Raw genomic sequence first — 24,653 nt, 5'->3', positions numbered from 1 at the left:
TCGAATTTGCCATGATGGGCCAACGGACCTGCATTCACCCTCACCTATCATACTTCACTGGTGCCCCGCCAGCGTACACCGATAGCGCAATCCAAGTTTCTATACAAAAAACCTATCTAGTACATAAATATATAAAATTTCCATCAAAATGTCACAAAACAAAAGCAATATCAGAGTTTCATGGCAATTGAACTCAACAGTAATTACATGTAATGTTAAAAAAAAATGTGTACCATAAGATACCATATGCCTTTTTTATTTGAAAATTTTTTTTATTATTATATACATATGCAATCAGGTCATCTATACAGATGTTGCCTCTATACCAGTCTTTCTCAAAGTGGGCGATAACGCAACGTAACTAAAAAAATAACGGTAAGAGACCCAGAAAAAAATGGGTGCGTTGTGTAGAGGCTCGTTTAGAATTAATGTTTAATCTTCGCTAATATGGCTTACAATAATTAATTTAATTTAAAGTAATAGTGGTTTTTAAGTAGGTGAATAAAATGGGGGTCGCTAAAAAATAATTTATTCTCAAAGTGGGCAGTAGACAAAAGAAGTTCAGGAACCCCTGCTTTATACTATCAAATAAAACATGAAAATATATTTCTATGATATTTAATACAACTGGAATATTACTACAGAGTTAGATAACTAAGGCCAGGATGGTGGTTCGCCCTCCTTTACCTTGCCACCGTACAGATAGGACTTATCCCTGAAGCTTGTCATCCTGAGGGTCTCCTGCTCATCTAGGAATCTCCCAATGGCGTAACCGGTTAATGGGATAAGTCCCCAAACATATCTCGTCGTGATGCCGAAAATTGCCATCTTAATTCAACTTCTGCTGCGCCTTCCACTTCCTGGTGTGGTTCCAATCGAACCAAATGCAACTTACAGTCAAAATTGGAAAGGACAAACTCACCAGGTTCCGACGGAGGAACCTGCCAATCGCCATATAACTGAAATAAAAAAATTACAACATTTTATTTATACAATACTAGCTGTTTCCTGCTGTGTTACCTGCGTGCTTCAGTATACAAAGTGTCTTAGTCAAAATATAACCTATCTGTCTACCAAATTTCATTCAAATCCGTTCAGACGTTTAAGCATGGAAATGTAACAAACATCCAAATATATTTAGGAACTTTTATATTTATTATATTAGTATTGTAAATGTGAAATTAGTACCTTTAGTATTTTAATGAGAAACACATTTTTTTAAGACATGAAAATAGAATGGTAAACACACTATCAGTATGTGTTGGATGGGTGCCAATGATGAAGAAGTCAATTTAGGTGGCCCATCATGACAATTTTACAATGGATCAACTGTGATGGTTTTCAGAGAGCATATGGAAATCAACCTGAAAAGCAGGGGGAAAGGGATTGTTAGTAATGGAGACTGAGAATCCCATTGCTAGCAATATACCCCACCAGGTCGACCTCCTTGCGGTACCCCTGGAAACTATCATGGTTAATTCCTGATGAATTCATCATGATGGGCTAACTGGCCTGTTTTCATTCTCATCTATCACCCTTCACCCTGGTGCTCCACCAGCGTATCCCGTTAGCGCAGGCAGGGTTACCATACCATTTTCACCCATAAAAAAAAACCTAAAAAGCATGTTGCTAGAGACAGGGTCATTAAACCCCATAGACAGATCCCGATTCGCTGAGAGATATAGTTTCAGATGCTATGGAATTGAAATTTTTTGTAAGAACTCCTAAATGTAGAGTTACTCATCTACAAAATATTTAAATATTTTATCTATCTATACTAATATTATGAAAATAAGAGGATTCACTGTTTGTTTGTAATGAATCGAAGCATGTGGCATTCCATTGTTTCTGCCTACCCTAATGGGAGACAGGCGTGACAGATATGTATGTATGTATGTACGAATAGATTTAAAAATAACTCAAGAAAGATTTGATTGTTCATTTGTAATGGATAAATTTACATTTATCCATTCTATTATCCAAAGCTACTCGAGCAATTTTCAAAATGTTTACACCTATAGAAAGCTATATTATCAACAAGTAACATATGCTATATATTATTTTTAAAAATTTTATCTACACATGTGACTAACTTCACAAGTTGCTAATTAAATAACATATTGATTAATAAAATGGGGTACAAAATGTAGATTTAATTGTATACAAAATATGATATATCTACAAGAACAGAAATCATCATTTTTATAATATAAATTTGATTACAAGTATTTTTCATATACACAATCATAGAGCATATTAAGGTTTCTAAATGGTTGCCACCACACACATGACAACCTGGTGTTACAGGCGTCCATAAGCTACGATAACTTTGTTAACCATCTGACTGGCTGTATGCTTGTTTATCACCATAGTAGTATAAAAAAATTACAATTGTATCAATTAATTTGAAATATTGTTACTAAACAAACATATAGAATGATTTAAATATAAAATTCAATCAAAGCTAATTTAATTAAATAAATTGCTCATACATTTTTTATAGTTTACTAGGTATATCCTACAGCTTCACCCATGTGAATAGGTATATAAAATATTCTATGACTAAGTTAAGATATAACCTACACATATACTGAATTCCATTCAAATCCGTTTATTAGCTTTGGATGAAAGAGTTATAAACATATACCCATCCATCTTTACAAACTTACACATTTATTATTTTAATAGGACAGGTAATATCTATAGTTTTATAAGTAAGCTAATATCTATCGGAGGAAGAAATTATTAGCAATGTGGAATACTAGTCCCATTGCAAGCAATATACTCAGGCAGGTCAACCTCCAAATGGTCCCCCTTAAGAACCATGATGCTGAATTCCATGTGTATTCATCACGATGGGATAACTGACCTTTCTTTTCATTCTCACATATTATACCTCACTGGTGCTCGTAGCATAGCGTATACCGTTAACATAGGCGGGGATACCATTCCACTGTCATGCCTTAATATCTATCCTCGACAGATACATAGATTGTAATACATTTACGTCCTATATACATTTATAATTGTCAGTAAATAAAGTAATTAATACTTATTATTATATTCAGAGACTGCAAGGAACAATAGACAAGATGTAGGTGCTACTACTTACAGGTTGTATTAATTATATAACACATTAAATGTATTAAAAATAAAGTAAAATATGTACAAAACGAATATAAATGGTAAATTATAATAATTAAAAGTATCTCATAGTGAAAAATGAAAGTAAAATACACGAAATTCTCCTATTGGAGAATTTATTAATTGCTTTTCAATGGCGAAAATCGCAAGCAGTCTCTTCGTGAATATCTATTGACACAAAACACATAGAGTTTTTAAACATAAGATCGATTAAAATATAAACTTTAATATATTTAAGGACTACAACAAAATAATAATTTTTAATTTAATTTGAATAAAATAAAAATACTAACCTAAATCCTGAATGACGACTTTGGAAAATTTAATACCTATACACAAAAAATAAAGTGGTATTGTAATGGTGGCAACATAAACTATACGTCAGTCAAGATGTCAGTCTAAAGTTTAGACGTCAGTCTAAGAGACAGTCAATTCTTCAATTTAACAATTGTCTATACCTCCGTAGACGGTCAATAGTATCAAAATATATTACTATTTTAGCTATTCGAAGAGAATTAAGTTCGGGAACCGTTCACCCGAGTATTACTACTATTATAGTTTGAGCAATATTTGTACTTTCGAGGTACTTGTAGTTGTAAAAATAAGGAGACAAAGTTCCAGCACAGTTCTTTAGTGTCTTAAGGTTTATTTAAAATGTCTCACACATTTTAAATAAACTTAAACTAACACTTCAAGCAAGTGGTGATTCTCTAAAAGAGCAGTTGTAAAAAAATTTTACAATATTTACTGTAGACTCGGAATATTTTACATGAAGCAAGTGAAATAACATATCTTAAATAAAATCGTAGCATTATACACTAGAGGAAAAAATTAAGGGATCAAAAAAATGCCAAATTTTTGAGATTTTTCCCTTAAAAATGGTCATATTGTAATTTTAAAATTAGGACTTTAAAGTTCAAAGTTTATAGTTTTGAGATCTTATGATGAAAAAAATTTTAAGCAACGGGTTCTGCTCAATCCTAATAAATACCGAAACAAAACTTTTTTCAAAATTTTTTTGGTTCTTTTTTTACATACAAACTTGGAAACAAAATCCAACTTAATCACTATATATATCGAATAGCTTGTTCGTATTTTATAGCTTTAATTTATTTTTTTGCAAAGTTTGATACGACCACTTCTCGCTGAGATATCGAACTTTGAATGGAAAAGGATCTTTTTGTCTTTAACCATCAATATCTCAGCAACCGCTGATTATACAAGGAAATTAGGAGGGTTTTGAAATTTTAATAAATTTCCGATAAAAATCAATTATGGTTATTTAAAAAAAAAATTTTTATTCTTTACATTAATTTGAAAAATGAAGAAAAAAAGGGCTTTTGGTGGCTTTTGGGATAATCAGGCGCTAAGAGCGAAATACCGAGAAAACCAGTAATATTGAGTGTGCCTTTTACAGTTCAATATGCTCACAAAAACCCCACAAAGTTTCAATTTAATCCATCGAGCCGTTTTTTTTTTTGTTTTATTTGATCGAATTTTGGAAAAAATTAAAGGATTACGATTTTGACTTTAAATGATCATAACCTTTAACAAAATGCAATTTTTTTTTTCAGATTTCTATGTATTTTTATTGACAAAAATGTTTAAATTTATATATCTTTTATTTTTTATTTAAAAAAAAATTTAAAAATTTTGTATTTTTATTAATGACTCCAAAAATTTAAAAGAACAATATTTACCATTTTTAACGCGATTTTGTTATTGCATTTCATAATTTTCCTGGTTTTTAAACTTCAACTGATTTAAAATATTAATTAAATTTAAAATAAAGTTGATATACCCAATCGAATTTCAAACTCGATTTACATTCTTTCTAGAAATTGCTTATCGTTAATTTTCTTGAGTTTTTTTTTTTCAAAATTACTCCTTCTGCTTTACAAAAATAATTCATAAATTTGCAAACATCAAAAATTCATTTTGATTTCCAATCATGGTTAGACACCATTTATTAGAATCGGAGGTTGCTCGTTTGATCACTCTGCTTGAAAAAGGTTACAGTCAACGTGATGTTGCCATCCGGATGTATCCAAATTTATAGAACTGTTTTTCTTCACACACACGCACACACACACACACACAGACACACACACACACACACACACGTATACACGCACGCACGCACACACGCACACATACATACACAAGAAGCGTAAATCCGACTGGGCAACTTCCACGTGGTACGCTTTGGGTAATCCTGATGCCGGCTGTAGTTTTTTTTTTATTTTTGCCAGAGGTAGACTTTGTACAAAAGTCGTTTGCTTGGGTACCTCTGTCCCATTCGTGTTTCAACCGTAAAGCAGTTGTGTTTACATGGCTGTGTTTCGGTTTGAAGGGTAGAATATGGCGTGAAATTACAGGGTACAGAGGAATAACACCGCAGGAATGGCAACGCATGGGGGGTATCATGGGTGAAACAATATACTCTGTTATGTCCATGGTACTACTTATGTCTATAGACGACGGTTACCACTTTCCATCAGCTTGTCACGTTCCGTCAGCTTGTTTGGCATTCTAAGTTGTATAAAAAAAGTCATTATAAAAGATCCCAAATTTGAAAAAAATACAAAAAAAAATTTCAAAATAAAAGATATTTTTCAAAATTTTTTTTCTATAAATTAAACATTTTTGTCAATAAAAATTTAAAAAAAAAAACTGAAAAGACATTTTTTTTTGCATTTTGTTAAAGATTATGATCATTAAAAGTAATCCTTTAACTTTTTCAAAAATTCGATCGAATAAAACAAAGAAACGGCTCGATGGATTGAATCGAAACTTTGTGGGGTTTTTGTGGGCATATTGAACTGTAAAAGGCACACTCAATACTACTGGCTTTCTCGGTATTTCCATCTTAGCGCCTGATTACCCCAAAAGCCACCAAAAGCCCTTTTTTCTTGATTTTTCAAATTAATGTAACGAATAAAAAAAATTTTTTTAAAAGTCATAACTGATTTCTATCGGAAATTTATTCAATATTTCAAAACCCGGCAACAGCGGTTGCTGAGATATTGATGGTTAAAGACAAAAAGACCCTTTTCCATTCCAAAGTTCGATATCTCAGCGAAAAGTGGTCATATCAAACTTTGCAAAAAATCAAATTAAAGCTGAATGAACAAGCTATCCGATCTATATAGTGATTAAGTTGGAATTTTTTTTTCCGAGTTCTTAGACCAAAAAACAAGAACCGAAAAAATTTTGAAAAAATTATGTCTTGCATTCATTAGAATTGAGCGGAACACGTTACTTAAAAATTTTTTTCATCATAAGATCTCAAAACTAGAAACTTTGAGCTTTAAAATCCTTTTTTCAATTACAATACGAGTATTTTTAAGGAAAATACAGCTACTTGAAAAACCGAAATAATTTGGCATTTTTTTTATTCTTTAATTTTTTCCTCTAGTGTACTCTAATCTATGTCGCTTCATACAGACTGCTGCAAAATAGTGCTATATAAAATCATAAATATTTGCTGCGTTCTAATATATTTGTGAGTTAACGACTGTGCTCGGTTAATACTGAGGTAATCACAACGTATGATTAACTAGGCTATAATGGCAAGCGAATAGAATTATTTTTCATATCGGACATTTAATTTTTCTAATATAATAAATTGTTGTCTATATGTTTATTCCGAAATCATACAATAAGTACTGTACAGTAATACAGTTTTTTTCATTGATTTCACTAATTTTGAGACCACTCGTACGACGTAGCGGCTAAAAAGTTAATAGTAAATAAGGGTCTAGCAATAGCAAATTGTAGAGAGTGTGATATGATAGTTCTGTGCAAGACGCTCCTTTTTACATGTCCCTATAGTTTTTTTTTTATTATTTTTATACACATAATCATTTTTTTTCATTAGACCAAATTTTTTTTTATTAGTACCTATATAACTTGTAGTACAAGACACAGTTTTAGTTCTTTTTATACTAAAAAAATAATTTCTTTTAATAATAATAAATTAAAAGTAGTAATAATTTACATGCCTAATTTGCTGATAATCTTCAATTTATACGTTTGTTTTGTATTATGGTTATTTAAAAGTAATTAGCGAGCGATTGACTAAACAGTATTTGAGAGGGAAGGGATTGTTAGTAAAGTGAACTGTCAGATCCATTGCGATGGAACTGAAAATATATCCTGTCAGGACGTCCTCCACGTGGTCCTCCCTAAAACCATCGTGATAGATAGATAGATAGATAATTTATTTACATTACTTACAGCACACAAATTACAATACAAACATACACATAATACACAGTAAAAGAGATAAAAGAATTCGTGCTGAATTCCAGATGTTCTCATCACGATAAACTAACAGACGTACTTTTTCATTTTCACCAATCATCCCTCACTGGTGTTCCGCCAGCGTATACCGTTGACACAAGCGAAGTTATTATTCCATTATCATCCATTAGAATAAAACTACTAAAGTGGCGCTTCTTCAGAGCGATTTAGGAACTATTATTACTATTATAAATGCAATCACACAATTAATCGAATTTTAAATGAAAATTAATTTAATTTAAAATTAAATTAAATTTAAATTAAAGAAATTAGCGCAAAAGGAATGTTGTGTTGGTTTGGTCATTTAGAAAGGATGGATAAAAGAAGAATTACGAAAGAGTTTATCGAGCAAGAATGAATGAAGATGTTGTTAGGGGTCGCTCTAAATGGACGTATGTTGACGAAATAGGCGACGTGCTGAAGAAGGGCCAAATTAAAAGTACCCGTAACCGGCGAGCGTGTATGAAAAGATTGATGAATGTGAAAGTAGCGAAAGAGGTTTGTTTGAATCAAAGCATTTGGCGTTTCATTGTTTCTGCCTACCGTAATGGGATACAGGCGTGCCAGATATGTATATACTCGTATATGTAGTTCGATTTAGGATCCGATAAGCTGTGAGTATTTTCTATAAATTTTAAACTTTCATGTTGAAAGTTTATTAATTCTATTTAGGTAAGATCTTATTATATTACAAATTGTATGAAACCTCTGTATAGTTTTAAACTATTTGTAAAATTATATGTATTAGGTTCATTATGTTTATAAACAACTTGCAACACTAATGTTTTTTTTTTCTTTGGATTTTGATATTATTGTGTTGGCTAACTTGTTTGCTAAAAAGAGGCCCAACGGGCGGAGCAGGAGAAAGAGTATGTATGAAGTGAATGAGCGAGTGCCTTCGTCATCGTGAACAGATTTTACAAATTGCAGTGTGGGGTGCTAGAATTATGTTGAATTTAATGAAGTGAACAATATTATTGGTGATGTTGGCCTTAGGCTTATTGTTATTTCGTAAAAAAACTGTAAAAGAACACACATTTACTGTAGTAATCCGTCAAAAATCGAGAAAGCTTCAAACGTGTTTGAAGCTTTCGTTTTCGCATTAATGGAACTATGAACCTGGACCCTTTAACGTTTAGCTTATCGCAAATCAATTGTCTCGTTGTAAATTTAAATAAGAAAAACTTCAAACAAACAAGTCAGGAGTTGTCCCAGGTGAGTAATATTACTTTTCCATAGCTTGTCTTTGTTTTCTGTTGTCGCCATATTGTAAAGTACGTAGAGCACGTACATTTGATAACGGTAGCATTGCTGTAAAATAGATTGTTGTATGTATTAATGTAAATGTAATGCAATACATTGCACACAGTTTGTTGCAAAGTGCCACATTATTACGTATTATGAGAATTGCGTCTCGTTCGTCACGCGGCGTCGTCACTGCTTGTCCGTTCTGTAATCCATTTTTTACTAATGCCGTTACTGCTAAAAACCGTTGATCTCATAGTATGTTTCTATGTGAATATTGGATATAGGTAGAGTTTGATGCGTGACGTCATAACGACCTCTTTTTTACAAAAAATATTGTAGGTAGGTATGCTTTTTGCTGTTGTTCTAATGACAGATTCTCCTATAACCTTATAACAAATGCTACAATGCTGTCTCTATAGTAACAATATAATAAAAATAATCTATACTTCCTGTATTAGATTTATGTAACATTGTATCAGTGGAACAAACTGCTTCACTAATGAATAAAATGCTCCTAACCAATTGATTGTTATATACTTTGGTTAAGGTAGAATTGTTTAGCATGTGTAAAGTACAACTGGAAATATTTGTTATAGCTACAATATATACTTTTAAACCAGCACAGTTCAAATTTTGGCACAAAAATCACATGAAAAAACATCAATAACTGCCAAAATTTATTTTTGCATCTTAAAAGTGTTAAAATCATCATGATTACAAGGTGAGCACAAGTGTATAAAAAGTATCCATCTCAAGTGAGCTCTATTTAATTGAATAGATTTCAAACTTTATCATATTTGGGTTGTTTTTAATAAATTTTTCAATAAAAAAAAAACTGGCCACTTTAAATTCTGATTGAGACTGTTTTTGTGAATGTCTTGTAATATTTTTATTAATTATCAACTAATTTCTTTTACTGGTTAATTAGTGTCAGGTTGATTAAAACCAGTATTTTGTGATTCACAAGCAAGTCATACAGTTTGGTAACCTCAATTGTATTACAAGATTATTTAGCTTAGTTTTAGTGTGAGATTTCTTTTAAAATTGTTTTGAAGAATTTGTTGAATGTCTGAATTACAAATACACTTATGTGATGTAAATTTGCTTTCAAATATAGTTCTGGGCCCTTTTAATTTTATTTAGGTTAGTAACACTCATAGAACCCCCAATTATAAACACCAGGTTCATATTTATCTAAGGTTTGTGCTATATATGAGTAGCTTATTGTCATTTGATAATTTTTTTTTATACCACTGAGGTGGCAAACAAGCTTACATACAATATCTGCCAATTAGCTATTGCATTTTTCGATATTTGAGGCATATCTTGTCTTGCTTTGTTGTTTATTCCATGTCGGTTGATAGTCCAAATGCATACTAAAATAAAGTCCAAAATGTTATTAAAAACTATCTGGTTGTTTAAGCATTATTGGTTAACAAACATTATATACATAAGGAAAATCTATATTTTTTTTATCAGACCAGGTTGAACTGTGCATAAAGCTATAATGCTCAGATGTTAACAAAGACATCTTTTTTTTATTTCAGAATAACACATTATTTGAGAATAATACCTGTTATGTGTGTTAAAAAAATTAATGGTTATACACTATTAAAAAAATTAAAAAAGTAAAATTTAAAAATAAATTTGAATTAAAAATCTGACAACAAATAAAAAATGTTAATTATATATTACCGCCATATGCCATTCTATCTCATTTTTAAACTTTATTTTCGACCCTATAAAGGGATCAATGTCAGAGAACATATTGTTATAGGTAATCTAACAAATAAAGAATTCTTTCTATAATTGGTAGTATGGTGTGGTACATGTAATAATGGTGTATGTCTAGTACGACGCATGGGAGCAACCAGAGACAAAAGTTCAACTAATTCTGCACAGTCCAATCGACCATGAGTCACGTCAAATGGAAGACTCATATCTAGCACTTTACGTCGCTCTTCCAGTGTTAGGAGGCCGTAAGCTGGACATATAGCATCATATTGGGCCCCCTGATCAGATTTTTTACATTATCATGAGATGATGTATAAATTTTTTTAGATAGATTAGAGAAAGGTCGACAAGTTCTCAGTATAAAACGAGTTGATGAACTAAAAAAATTTGGGAACCACTGACACATTTGAAAAACATGTTTTTGTGTTATTCTTATTTCATATACTTACTTTATCTATTTGTAAGGAGGCATAGATAAAATTAAACAAGGCCTATATACAGAAGTGACTTTGTAAAGATAATATATTTATTATAACATATATTTATTGTATATTGATTATGTAATATTCTATTTTGTCAACCTTAATATTTTACCTTTAGACACAACTAAGATAGATTTTGTACAAAAGTTTTATATTTGTGTACCTTTGTCCCACTCGTATTATGCCATTTAACATCTGTAAGCATAGATGTTAAGACAGCATAGCGACTAAAAGATGAAATATAGCAGTGAAATTACAAAGTACTGAGGCACAATATCCTAGTCCTCTGCAATGTTGTTTACACATCTAAAAGTGACTGTTACCACTCCCCATCAGTACTCAAGAAATCATACCATAAGCACAATGTTCTGGAATGTGTCATTTGTTAATATGAATGTGTAGGGATGACTACACAGCATTGCAGTGTTTAATTGAAGATGAGTATGTATGTGTATTGTACAGTTATTTTTTTGATGGGTGAAAATGGTATGGTAGCGGATATGCTGGCGGAGCACCAGTGAAGGGTGATAGATGAGAATGAAAACAGGCCAGTTAGCCCATCATGATGAATTCATCAGGAATTAACCATGATAGTTACCAGGGAGAACCGCGAGGAGGTTAACCTGGTTGGGTATATTGCTAGCAATAGGATTCTCAGTCTCCATTACTAATAATCCCTTTCCCCCCGTATTATACAGTTGGATTGGTGCACATTCTTTTTCTTGCAGAGTATTTAATCATTAATCCTTTTAAAGCTTATGTTATTTTTTAACTATATCTTAACTATTTATATGTACTAGCTTTTACCAGTGACTTTGTCTGCATTACCGAGATATGTTTATCGACCGTAGTCTATATCCTTCTTCATCGCAATATAGTATGTGTATTCTAAATTTCATGGTGTTTAGTGAAGCCATTAAGATTGTATAAGGTAGCAAATATATATATATATATATATATATATATATATATATATATATATATATATATATATATATATAGACATATTTGTTGTATATTTATTCTTTTATTTGCTTTACACTATCAATATGTAAATCTTGTATTACATATGTGTAAGCTGAAATACACCATATCCATTACACCACAGATATGGGATAAAATAGATAATGTAACTGTATAACCTTAGCATGCCATTTTGTACCCTAAATTAGGAGCAATAAAGTCTATTTAATTGCAGATAGCTAGCATTATTGTATTAATAAACATGTGTGTGATTTGTATCCTATAAAATGCAAAGCGATTGCAATTTTTGATTAAATTTTATTATTAATTATTTTTATAAATTAATTATAGATAATTAAGGTTTTCCATGTGTTGATGAAGTAAGAATATAGTGAATAACCACTTTTTTACATCTGAGGATGTCCTAAGATGAGATTAAGGGAACAAAGCATGTAACAGTAGTGCAAAAGAATTAAATCTTAAAACTATAGCTCTCAAGTGCCCTGGAAAGTGATAAACAAGTTATTATTCACATATTAAATATATTTTTATTTATAACACAAATTTGATAAGAAAATGTGTTTTTATCAGTGAAAATGAAATGGTGACCCCGCCTGCGCTATCTGTGTATGTTGGCATGGTACAAGTGAGGGATGATAAGTGAGTATGTAGGGAGCCAGTTGGCCCATTGTGACGAATTCAACAGTAATTAACCACGGTGGTTTCTAGGGGAAACGTGTTCAAGTCGACCTGATAGGGTATATTGCTAGCAATGGGGCTGTTCTACCCTATTACTAACAACCCCTTTTTTTTCTAATGTTTAATAGTGGTTACTGATACTTGGTACCTGATAGAAGGAAATAGGGATAGATACATACGGCCCACCACCATCACAGCTGTTAATATATATATAGACATAATGCTAAATGCATAGCATTAATGCGCGCGCTGCCATTCCTATAAAAACCTCTATAGAATCTTAATTCATTGCAATTCAATCATGACGAATTTAATAAGAATAGACTACGATGGTTTCTAAAGGAAGTTGCTGGAGATGTATCTAAATAATATATTACTAACAATGCGGACTGTTAACTATGGAGTCTTGTGGATTATCAATAATGGTACTAGCAATCCCTTTCCCCCCATAATAAATAGGTTGTAATGATGATGATATTAGCAACAGTCGACTAATATCTCTGACTATCCTCTAAAAGGATTATAGTCGTTAGTATATTTGTTTTACTTTAAAATATGGATTAGTAATACTTATTAGCTTTTAGTTAACAGCTTTTCGAATATTAAGATATAATTGCATGATTTGGGAGATAAGTTGATATCATTGTTCCTAAAGATATTCTGCCTAGCGAAATAAATATTTTTTTTTATTGGCTATTGTATATGCTACATTGAACATTCTGCTAAGTCATTAAACATGTGTATTCACCACGATTGCTATGCTATTGTATATAGTTTGAAAATTTAAATACCTCATATCCATTTAATGCTAATATTTGCTGCAACAATCATTGCCAAAAACATGTTTATCTTATGTTTTCCATGACACCTTTCTTAGAATGTAAACATCTACTTCGACATGTGTATACTCTGCTCATTTTATCATAATGCAGTGACAGGTCACTAAAAAACCTTAGAAACAGAACACTTAATTATTATTAGTGATTGTTTTGACATATAATGAAACTAAATGCCTATTTTTTTATATTATTATATGTTTTGTAAGAGACAGGAATTAACGCGATCATTTAAGTATATATATATATATATATATATTTTTTTTTTAATTCATATGATCGTAAAGAATAAAGGTAATGCTTATTACTTTAACTTCGAATCCAAGTTTACATAGTATAGTTTATTTTATAGTAAAAACTATATGTTTGTTTATTACAACGTACTAGTATAATGTACATACAAATATGTTTACAAATTTTGAACAATCGGCTCTATGAATAAATAACTTGTCAATAAAAACAAGTTCTAGTTACTAACTAAAATAAACATGAGCCACGTTATTTGAGTATATTACATAAGTGCTGACAGTAAACATTGCAATTGCCTGATTGCAAGTAATTAATATAATATAATAGAACATTTATATAATGTAATTCGCCACAGTTCAGAACAATGTTCGGTTTTCTACCTCTCATTAGTGTGCTCTAGTGTTTGTTAAAGTAATTAAGTGGCCATTTTTGTTTAATATGTTGCTGTAAAGGTGTTTCCTGTGACGTCATTAGGTAATTAAAGAAAATTTTATTACAGTGAACGCTCTATAATAAACAACCTCTCTATAAGCAACGTTCTTTATATTTTATTTATTTTACTCAGCTTAGTTAGTAAAAGAAATAAGTAAAAATATTTTCCAGACGGTAAAGTATTTTTATACTTCTCTTTTTCCTATAAGCGACTTTTTTCAATAAGTTTTTTTTATTGAAATTGGTTCAAATGAGTTCAAATGCTTATATATATATATATATATATATATATATATATATATATATATATATATATATATAATTAGAATATATATTAATTAGAATAAATTAAAAGCATGGTATGATATTGTATGGTTCTATCATCGTGGTATGAGAGCAATGTGTATGAATTATGGTTTTCCGCGATATTGCCCACTTGAATCGGTATAGAAAGTGTCCCATGCCATAACCTACTGTGTCTCGAATTTCTATCATTTCGTTCAGTAGGTATCGCGTGATAGAAACTATCAATTACTTGGATATTTCCATTCTTACAAGTTTCGTTTGTGTACCTGAAGGTCTAACTTGAAATCTGGTTTATGTTTTTTACCTTTACACGTTGCCTAGAAGTGATGACCTACTTTTGAAAGCACGTGGCACGTGTACGAGTTTGCGGACAAAATGTAGTCTAAAATAAATTATGATTGTACTCAAATAAACAATACTATAAATTCGATATAAAGAAATTTTTATATCTTTTTTTTCTTTTTATGCTACTTAGAATGGCAAACAAGCTGACCGTCTACCTGATGAAAAGTGGTAACCGTCGCCTTTAGGCATGAACAGTACCATGGACATAACAGACTATACTGTTTCGCCCATAATACCCCCTATGTGTTGTTATTTTTGAGGACTAAGGTACTATGCCTCTTACCCTTAAAACCGAAACACAGCCATGTAGTCCCAACTGTTTTAAGGTAGAAACACGAAAATATCTAAATCTTGTTTGAAAATGTCCTTTAAGTCGAAGTGTGATAAAGATGGTTTCTTTAGACATTAATAGTAGTAGACATTGTCTGATGCCGGAACAAACATACAGACAGGTAGAAAAAAATTCTTAAAATTATTGTTATGGCCTCTAATTAGTCTTATTAAGACCCCTAATACTGTTTTTTAAATATCTCCCATATATCGTTTAATTACAATTTTATTATATTGCATGTGTTTTTTACAATTAATTAAAAATTTTTAACTTAAAATCTGATGTATGTTGTACCCTTAGATTACATAGATAGTGTTTCCATAGAAATGCTCCGAAAAAGACGGGTCTACTTTTTTATACAATTGTGTGTGATAAATAGTTATGAATGACTCCTTTATTACTTCTATATTTATTTTGTTATATAATTTCTGCATTTTTTAAACGCGTAAACACTCATTTTATTTACTAAATATTAAGTTAAGATACATTTTATACGTAAATATTCAGAACACTGATAAAAAAAATCGAGTCAGCTAATTTGACAATTAGCTGACAAAAAAAGTTGACCCGTTATTGAGGCTTGAGGCTCTATTTATATAATCTAAGATTTTATTTTGAAAATTCATGTAGAAATGTGATCAAACCTTTGGGAACAGAACTGTGAAAACCGCATCCAATTTAGTGCAGCAGTTTATGTGTGATACCGGAACAAATATAGAGACAGACAGAGACGAAATTTGTAAAGTTTATTGTGTTTGTATTAAATCCCTTATATATTTTTTTCTTAAATACCTCCCATGCACAGACATAGTCTAGTTACGTTTTTATTACGTTAGTGGAATAATGTTTATATATTTTTCTCTCATGTTTTAAACAGAATGTTGGCACTGGCCCAGGCTCTCTGTTAGGAAAGTATCTATATCGTATGGCACTGCAATGACATTCAACCATTTATTTAGATAATAAAAAGATTGTGTCTCACAAAAAAAACACACACACACACACACTTCAATAATTTTGATTTAAAAACTAAACTACTGAACTGTTTGTGATAAAATTTCTATGAGCCCAATCTGTAAGGCCTTAAAAGCCTATAGGTTTATCTACCTTTCAGATAAACAATAATTTCTCAAATCGGTTTACAACTGATGGAGTACAACACATAGAGAATATAAAATAGTGATGACACAGTATACTTACTCCATCACCACGGATATTGTGCACGCACGCGTATTGTTACGTACATGAGACGTGTTAATCAGTAAATATCGCAATGTCTATTGAAAAGTAATTATGATATTGTTATCGTAGTTAATGATAAATATAATAGTATTTAAATACATGTTTACGGTTGAGACATTAGGACGCTATGAGGTAATAAACAAGCAAACTCACGTACACGTCGATAATGTTTGTAGGAATTGTTTTATAAGCGTTTGATAGATTCAAGATGACATTAGAAGAGCATGTTCTGTCCTCATAAATTTATTGTGTATTTTACATATGTGGGTGTAATGTGTATTTGTTATTCTATACAAATGTTAGTGTACTTTGAATGTAAGTGTATTTCAACATTATAAATTAGTGTATAATTAAGTAACCATAATTACTTGATGATTTCTGAATTACCACAACCACTTACTTTGTTTCTATTTTTTATACATACACCACCCTTAGGTAATTAATTCTCTTTTTCTTTTCACTTTGTGTTTGCTGGACGAGAACTATTACAAAGTTAAGCTCGCCTGTTGTACGACTTTGTTAAAAAAATATATACAACTATGTAATTTTTCTGTGCAATAAATAAAAAACAATATTGACATTGTTTTTACCAAATTTTTTAAGTAACCGTGTCATTTCTAAATTGCCTACTTTGATAAAAGTTATTATTAGCAAAGCCCATCTAGAATGATAGTATTTATTCAAATAATTTAAGTACTTATAAGTATTCTGTGACATCCATCAGCCGCTAGTTATTTTCCTTATTTTTTCTATTGGTTGTTATTTTTAAGGAAAAAATATACCAGAGGGAGACTTTGTACAAAAGTCGATTGCTTGGATACCTCTGCCCCATTCGTGTTTCAACCGTGAAGCAGTTGTGTTTGCATGGCTGTGTTTCGGTTTGAAAGGTGGTATATGGCGTGAATTTACTGGGTACAGAGGAATAACACCTGAGTCCTCAGGAATGGCAACGCATGGGGTGTATCATGGGCGAAACAGTATACTCTGTTATGTCCATGGTTACTGCTCATGTCTATAGGCGACGGTTACCACTTTCTATCAGGTGGGCTATCAGCTTGTTTGCCATTCTAAGTTTTATAAAAAAAATGTGTATTAAGTGTGTCATGGTGTATATTGATTCCTTTTTAATAGTAAATACATGTCACACATGCGTTTAAAAATGTACAGCGCATATTTTATGAGGTTATACGATAACCGAACACGTGGTTTGGCACGGTATAAAGATCATTTTGAAGTGTGGAATGTGCCAGTGAAACTATTGTTGACGGAGACAATGTCTTGGTCGCCAGGATTGACAACATAATATAAGTGGCATGGTACCCATGACTATTCATTATGATGCTGTTCATGTTTGTATGCGACGATTACGCCTTTCTTGCAAGTAGGTCAACTTATTTATCATTCCATGTGTATTTATTTATTTAAAACTTTATTGATTACTCATATGACACGGTATAAAAGTCACACCTAATACTAAATTGCATTCATTGTATGTATATACTAGCGGCTCGCTCGGCTTCGCACGGGTGGTCATTTTTACATTTCAAAAAGTGGCCATTAAGGCTTGCACACGCAACGGAAGCTTAAAATTGGAGTAACTTCTCCCGTTCTTCCAACATTTCCCTTCACTGTTCTGCTCCTATTAATCGTAGCGTGATGAAAAGTATACTATATAATCTGTCCAGGAGTATGAAGAATAATTGTACCAAGTTTCGTTAAAAACCGTCGAGTAGTTTTTCTTTCTATAACGAACATACAGACAGACAGACAAAAGTTTTACTGATTGCATTTTTGGCATCAGTATCGATCACTAATCACCCCCTGATAGTTATTTTGAAAATATGTTTCATGTACAGAATTGACCTCTCTACAGATTTATTATAAGTATAGATTACAGTATATTGAAACTCGCAATATTGACCAATTGATAAAATTTACATGTAAATAAATTTATCTGTGGTGTGGAACGGGTTATACTGTTTGTCACATTCAATTTGATATGGATATTTCGGGGTAATCGCGTATCTCGAAACAAGACATGCTCTCTGTAATGTCCAGACTCGTGGCGGCGTGGCGTGCCGGGTCATTGGACTCTATAATACGGTTGAACACAACGATGTCTGGCTCATCCGTCAAACTCGTGTACGGGTGCTCCTAGTAGCCATTTCTTTTTCACTCGATTTCAAAAAGAAGAAGGTTGTCAATTCGGGTGTACTTTTTTTTCTTTTTTTTTTTACCTCAAACGCCGTCACTTTTAAACCGATTTGGAACTTTTTAAACCGTTTAATTTTTAGATAAAAAAAATTGCTTTTAAAATAATTAAAGTTAGTTTTTTTTTTTTTTTTGTGGGACATCTTTAATTATTGTCTCTACGTACATATACATACACATACATATTTCTCGATGTGGATATTGTAAAAAAGACTAAAAAAACAATTCAATACAAACTTATAGTCTGTTGCGCTGTATCCTCAAAACCTAGTGCTGTTAGAGAAATATCAAGGGTGCATTTGAAATAAGTGATCTGTATTTATTAAACAACAGGAATATAATAAATTTAAAATATAATAAATATAATAAATTTCCATGCAACAAAAATAAAGTGTATTTTTTTCCTTGTGTTTATTATTTGAGTACATATAGTTGTCTTTGGTACAGAATTGTATATATATATATATATATATATATATATATATATATATATATATATATATAAATTTAAAATAAAATAAACTGTTTTTAATTCTGGACTAGTAAAATAATACATTTATAAATTTACGTTTATTATAAATTTTCGTTACTTTACTGGTATTCATGTTTACGTGTATATATGTATATGTATTTTTGTTTGTTCGGTCATTGGAGGAAACCGTGTGAAGGTCGACGTGATAGGGTATATGGCTGGTAATGCTATACGGATTTCATAATTGTACTATAATAAAATTCATACACATTTGAAACCGTGGACAGTAGGGGGTCGCAAGATATTTTTACATAATAAGGGGTCGCGTCATGAAAAAGATTAAAAAACACTGTGCTAAATTATACTTTAGGTAACGTAATAGCACCAATATTAAGGTCATTGGTAAGATGGTCACTAAAGAAATTTAAACAAGAAATACTTGATGACGTTGGAATTGAGACTTGTGTGGTTTTTGTTAATTATATTGTAATTAAATATAATTTGGAGTAACATTCCTAAATTGGTGGGTATATTTTTTTTTTTAATCTTTATAAATGTGGAGTGACAAATAATGTGCAAATTATAATCCAGAAATAAATATTGCAACTGTCCCAGTATTTCTTGCTAGTATGTGTTTTTACAAAGTGGTACAATACAAGGTAATAAAGACTAATTATATACTAAATGATTACTGTATCGGTAAAAAGTAAATGAAATCGCTTGCCAATGTAAAATTTTTGCCCCAAATTAGCAATTACAAAATGATCAACAAAAACCACAAGTCTCGATTATAGCGACATCTAGGATTTCGTGTCTAAGTTTGTTTAGTGACCGACCCATCTTAAAGTTGCGTTTACGGTTTATTATTACTATTGAGTAATTCTAAGTCAATTACTCAACTCAATTGTTAGGCAGAAAGTTCTGGACACCTGCCACCTCTGTGATCTATTGTGTTGGCCGTTTTTAAAGTTCGCTGGTAATTCTTGTCAGTGATAGTGATAGTGGATTTTAAGATGTTCTTAGTAGCGATGCTGTTTTATCTCTTCAGCATGTAGTAGGTATATTGTTCAAAGGAGATGTATCTTTTGTGCTGATTGGGCTGCAGCCACAAATTATGTACTAAGGCGTTTCTTCCTTGTCATAACAGAGTCTGCAAACGGTTTTTGAGCACAAGCCTGTGTTATTTAATTTACAGTGTCCATTGAGAGCCCTTGTTAATACACAAATGTTGTATTTACTTAAAAAAGTTAATTTCTTTGAGTGGTTTTCTGAAAATAATCTTGTTAGGGTTTTTGAATGGTTTAATCCCGACAGTACAAGCCTGCTGTTATTTGCTACTTTTGAACTTTCTAGTTTGAGATGTCAGATATATACGTATATAATTGTCTATAATACGTGATATGGGTGTGCTAAATAAAAGTAACCGTAATGAAATTTACATATGTACATAACATACATACATGTACCAATTTCAATGCAACTTAGCATAGCTTTATCGCTGAAAATGGAATGGTAACCTCGCCTGTACTATCGGTATACACTGACGAGACATCAGTGAGTGATGACAGGTGGGGATGAAAGCAGGTCAGTTAGCCCACCGTGACAAATTTAAAACTTAACCACTATGATTTTTAGGGGGAACTGCGTGGTCGACCTGATCTGATTTGATTGGCAGAAATGGGGTTAGTAGACCTCATTGCTAACAATCCCTTTCCCCCTAATTTAGAATGGGGTTCAAGTATACGATCGTCTTTATAAAAAATGGTAGCAATGGTCCCATGAACACAGATTGTGTGAGGTGAGGTAATTTTGTATTTTAATTATATGTATTAAAATTTATGGTACCTTATGCATTGCCTTTTTTGAGGACGAGGTGATATACTTCCATACTGTGTAATTTTACTTTACATTTCATTCCCTTTTTTATTTATTCCGTTTTAATTTCTTCAACAGCTTGTCAGCATCTATGGACTGGAAGCAGAAAATCAACTCCTAAGGTGCTTGCTGACTGAGGCAGCTAAGGCATCTTGGGACAGTGACCGGCCAAGTTCAAGCCCCAGTAACAATATATACGCATCTCTACTGTCGCAGCACCTAGGCTCGCTACTCAATCATCCGGCCAAATCAACAGTAATTTGTCGTGCAGTAGATCAACCTAATCGGACTTTGCAAAGGGTAAGTGACTAAATAGTTTAGTGTTTAGAGTGTAGTGTAGCAACTTACGTAAAAATTTGTATTAGGTTCTTTTTGGTTGCCCATTATTCGAATGTGACGCCAGTGGTGTTGTCTGTATGTCCTATTTTTATTATTATTATTATTTTTTTTATATTTACGTCAACGAAATCATCACATTCATCTTTTCCAGTTCATTATTTTTATTTTAACAATGCATTTTAATAATTTGGTATGTACTATTATTTGAAATAAAGTCTATATGTACTTTTATGTATTATATGTAAAATAATACTAACAAGAAATATCATTAATATACTAAATAGTTATAATAATATAAATATTTAAGATTGGTGTAAGATTTTTGTAAAATATTTTGTTAACTGCAGCTGGCCTGGAGGCCATGGATTTTCATAAACACACGGACATAACAGACATCATACAGATGTAGGTACTAATAGTTTTTTTTTAAATAAATGTTTATATACATAATTATAATGATTAGGAATCAAAGATTGTTTGGAATCTCGAATGTAATGGGCAATACGTAGAAGTACCTTCGTGTCGCTTTGCAAGCAATTTTCTTTTTAGTAGTTTACTATATAGACCTTTCGCGCTATTATTTTCAGATTTTAAAACCCACTAATACATTACTGAATCGGTTGTCAAGATTACTAAGATTAACCACTGCTGAAGATGTTGCCTTTTCTTTAATTTTGAGAAAGTCCTCCTCGAAACCAGAAATCGTATCATTGGCAAAGCAACATCTGAAAAAGAGATTTCTTGATCTCGTGCAGTGCTACTTGGACGCAGGTGAGACAAGTAATCAGTAGATGATAGTATTGTAGATCGAGAATGATTAAGTAACTTTTGCGTTTAATTATTGCAGAACGTGGACATCAAGCGGAACGAGCAGGTCTTCAGGAATGCAGCCCTGAAGTACTACAAACCTTACTAACAAGTTTAGCTCATCAGGCACTAGCGACTGTGACGAAAGACTTATTCCTATTACGGTTACGAGTAGACTTTCGACGCGAAGTAGTGCCAATCGTTTTAGCGCCACTTCTGTACCCTGACGACACAAAGACACCGCTAGAGGAAATGACAACAACTGATGATATGACAGCAGCAATGATGGACAACTCATTAGCAGAGGTCATCAGGGATATCGGTTACTCATTCACTTCTTCTGTAGAAGAATGCAAGAACAACATGCTAAACTTTGGTGCAAGAGAGCCGACAGCTATGGACGTTGCCAGGATGATATCCGTGATGATCAGATACCATACTACGGTCCAAGATGGTCCCCAGATACAAACGCCAGGCAACTTTTGGATGAGCCATGAAGCGAAGAAGGATGGTTTGTGTCATGGCCACGGAGAGTCATGGAATGCTGAAGTTTTTGTTCAAACTCTCAAAGAACTCGCCTCTAATTTGAATTGGAAGGAAGTAATATTGCAACTTGATCACCCAGAATTTTTAGTGCCTGATAGACAGGCCCTAAGTTTATTGTTCACTATTCTTCGTCTTGGACTTCAGAGCGCAGGATATCCCTCTAATATATTCCCTGTGGATTACCTCTGTCGACGATGGACTAATTTAGAAGGACAAATGAGCCTAATCAGCATTATCATCAAACATCCGGACATATTCTGTTTTGCTGATCATCCATTCCATCCAGTTCAAATTGATCTCCTCAAGTCTCCTCCAGAAACTGACAATAAAGAAATAGCTACATGGCGCTGCTTGTATTTGGTTGAACTTCTTCTTCACACCTCTGAACGTGGGTACTATATGCAAGTTCTTGAACTGTTCAAGTTCCCACTACAACATTGTCCCGACATATTGCTACTTGCATTATTACAGATACCGCCACCAGTTACTCCATTTAGACAAGAATTGTTGACAATGCTTATACCAATCTTCTTAGGCAATCATCCTAATTCAGGAACTATTTTACATCATGCCTGGCATACGCAAAATCCAAACATAAAACCTATTATCATGCATGCTATGGCGGATTGGTATATACGTGGTGAGAGTGATCAATCTAAATTATCTAGAATATTGGATGTAGCACAAGATCTTAAAGCACTGTCATTATTGCTGAATGTGCAATCATTTCCTTTTGTTATCGATCTAGCCTGTTTAGCGTCGCGGAGAGAGTACCTTAAACTTGACAAATGGTTAACGGACAAGATTAGAGACCATGGTGAGATATTCGTATCGGCTATGGTGAAATTTTTACAGCGAAGATGCCCTCAAGTTCTCGGTAAACCGGACGAACAATTACCGAAAGCCGCTCAACTTCCTAATGAGACAGTAAGCACGATGTTAACTTGTTTGCAGTTGTGCATTCCAAATGTGCAACCCGAATTACAAGAAGCTATATACAATGTTGTCACAAACTGTCAACCGATGTTAATCAGCAAAAGACAAAGCATTGCTGGTATTGCTCGTCCACATACCAGATTAATAGAAACGCCTTTCAACCCAGCTGGATTAGGTGGGCAGTTATTTACTCCGCATGTTGAATCTATCACCAGTCTAACTACAAATGTTGCTAACATGAATTTGGGAGCTCCGGCCAACACTACATTTGCTATGCCAGGAACTCTCGGACCATTAGTAACCACGCCAGGATCACCATCTCGTTTGATGGGAGCGGGTCCAAATAGTCCTTTTGCGATGATGCCTTTGCAACACAATTCGAATGTTGCCAATATGGGCGCGCTGGCTAGAATGGCCCCAGCACCCGCTATGGATAAACCGCGTATTCCGGATCCAATACATTTCCCGGAAATAATGCATAATGTTACAAAGGAGATAGAGGATGAGGCTAATGGATATTTTCAAAGGATATATAATCACCCACCACATCCAACTCTGTCTATAGATGAGGTATTGGAGATGTTAAAAAAATTTCAGGACTCTCCAAACAAAAGAGAACGTGAAGTATTTTCCTGTATGCTGCGTAACCTCTTTGAAGAATACAAATTTTTCCCTCAGTATCCAGACAAAGAGTTGCATATTACTGCCCAATTATTTGGAGGTATAATCGAAAAGGGGCTTGTTCCAAGTTACGTTTCGTTAGGTTTAGCTTTGCGTTTCGTACTTGACGCCCTGAGAAAACCGGAGGGCTCTAAAATGTATTACTTTGGTATTGCTGCTCTAGACCGATTTAAGTCGCGTCTTAAAGATTATCATAAATATTGTGAGCATGTCAGAGCTATACCACATTTTAGTGAATTCCCCCCACATCTTATTGAATATATTGAATATGGCCTACAAAGTCAAGAACCACCAACTAAGCCTCAAGGACCGGTGTTACCAACTAGTTCTGCAGTATTGAATCAAACTGCTGTCGTAACTGTTTCGGCGCCCTACAGGTATGTTTTAGTTTGTATATTAAGTTTTAAATAAAATAATTAGAACATTCATAATGGTACTAATGATAATATCATATTTTGAATCTCCGTCAT

General features: G+C 32.5%; 2 protein-coding genes across 3 annotated transcripts in view; one reads left to right on the top strand and one right to left on the bottom strand.

The window, feature by feature from the left end:
• Nucleotides 1–602: 602 nt before the first annotated feature.
• Nucleotides 603–3,535, bottom strand: LOC113520842 (uncharacterized). The gene is made up of 2 exons (XM_026906267.2): nucleotides 3,438–3,535; nucleotides 603–959 (listed from the first exon to the last, which is right to left on the bottom strand). Exon 2 carries the CDS (start codon nucleotides 826–828, stop codon nucleotides 655–657), a length of 174 nt encoding a protein of 57 aa, XP_026762068.1. The 5' UTR covers nucleotides 829–959; nucleotides 3,438–3,535; the 3' UTR covers nucleotides 603–654.
• A 4,756-nt stretch (nucleotides 3,536–8,291) lies between these two features.
• Nucleotides 8,292–24,653, top strand: part of LOC113519406 (CCR4-NOT transcription complex subunit 1) — a 33,569-nt gene continuing 17,207 nt past the window's right edge. The window contains exons 1-4 of one of the 2 annotated variants that reach the window (XM_026904502.3): nucleotides 8,292–8,664; nucleotides 20,953–21,174; nucleotides 21,801–21,984; nucleotides 22,061–24,560. In XM_026904502.3, coding sequence (XP_026760303.2) covers nucleotides 8,563–8,664; nucleotides 20,953–21,174; nucleotides 21,801–21,984; nucleotides 22,061–24,560 — 3,008 coding nt within the window. In that variant the 5' untranslated portion in view covers nucleotides 8,292–8,562. Of the gene's footprint in view, nucleotides 8,665–16,536; nucleotides 16,632–20,952; nucleotides 21,175–21,800; nucleotides 21,985–22,060; nucleotides 24,561–24,653 lie in introns of those variants that run through there. The other variant, XM_052896458.1, reaches the window with a different exon arrangement.

Source organism: Galleria mellonella, unplaced genomic scaffold, assembly GCF_026898425.1.
Source record: "Galleria mellonella isolate WM207_F2 unplaced genomic scaffold, CSIRO_AGI_GalMel_v1 utg33, whole genome shotgun sequence".
NCBI lineage: Eukaryota > Metazoa > Arthropoda > Insecta > Lepidoptera > Pyralidae > Galleria > Galleria mellonella.
This window is presented reverse-complemented; position numbering and strand designations above follow the sequence as displayed.

Excerpts from the sequence above, each read along its gene's own strand:
- LOC113520842 (XM_026906267.2), bottom strand. The coding sequence starts at position 828 with ATGGCAATTTTCGGCATCACGACGAGATATGTTTGGGGACTTATCCCA.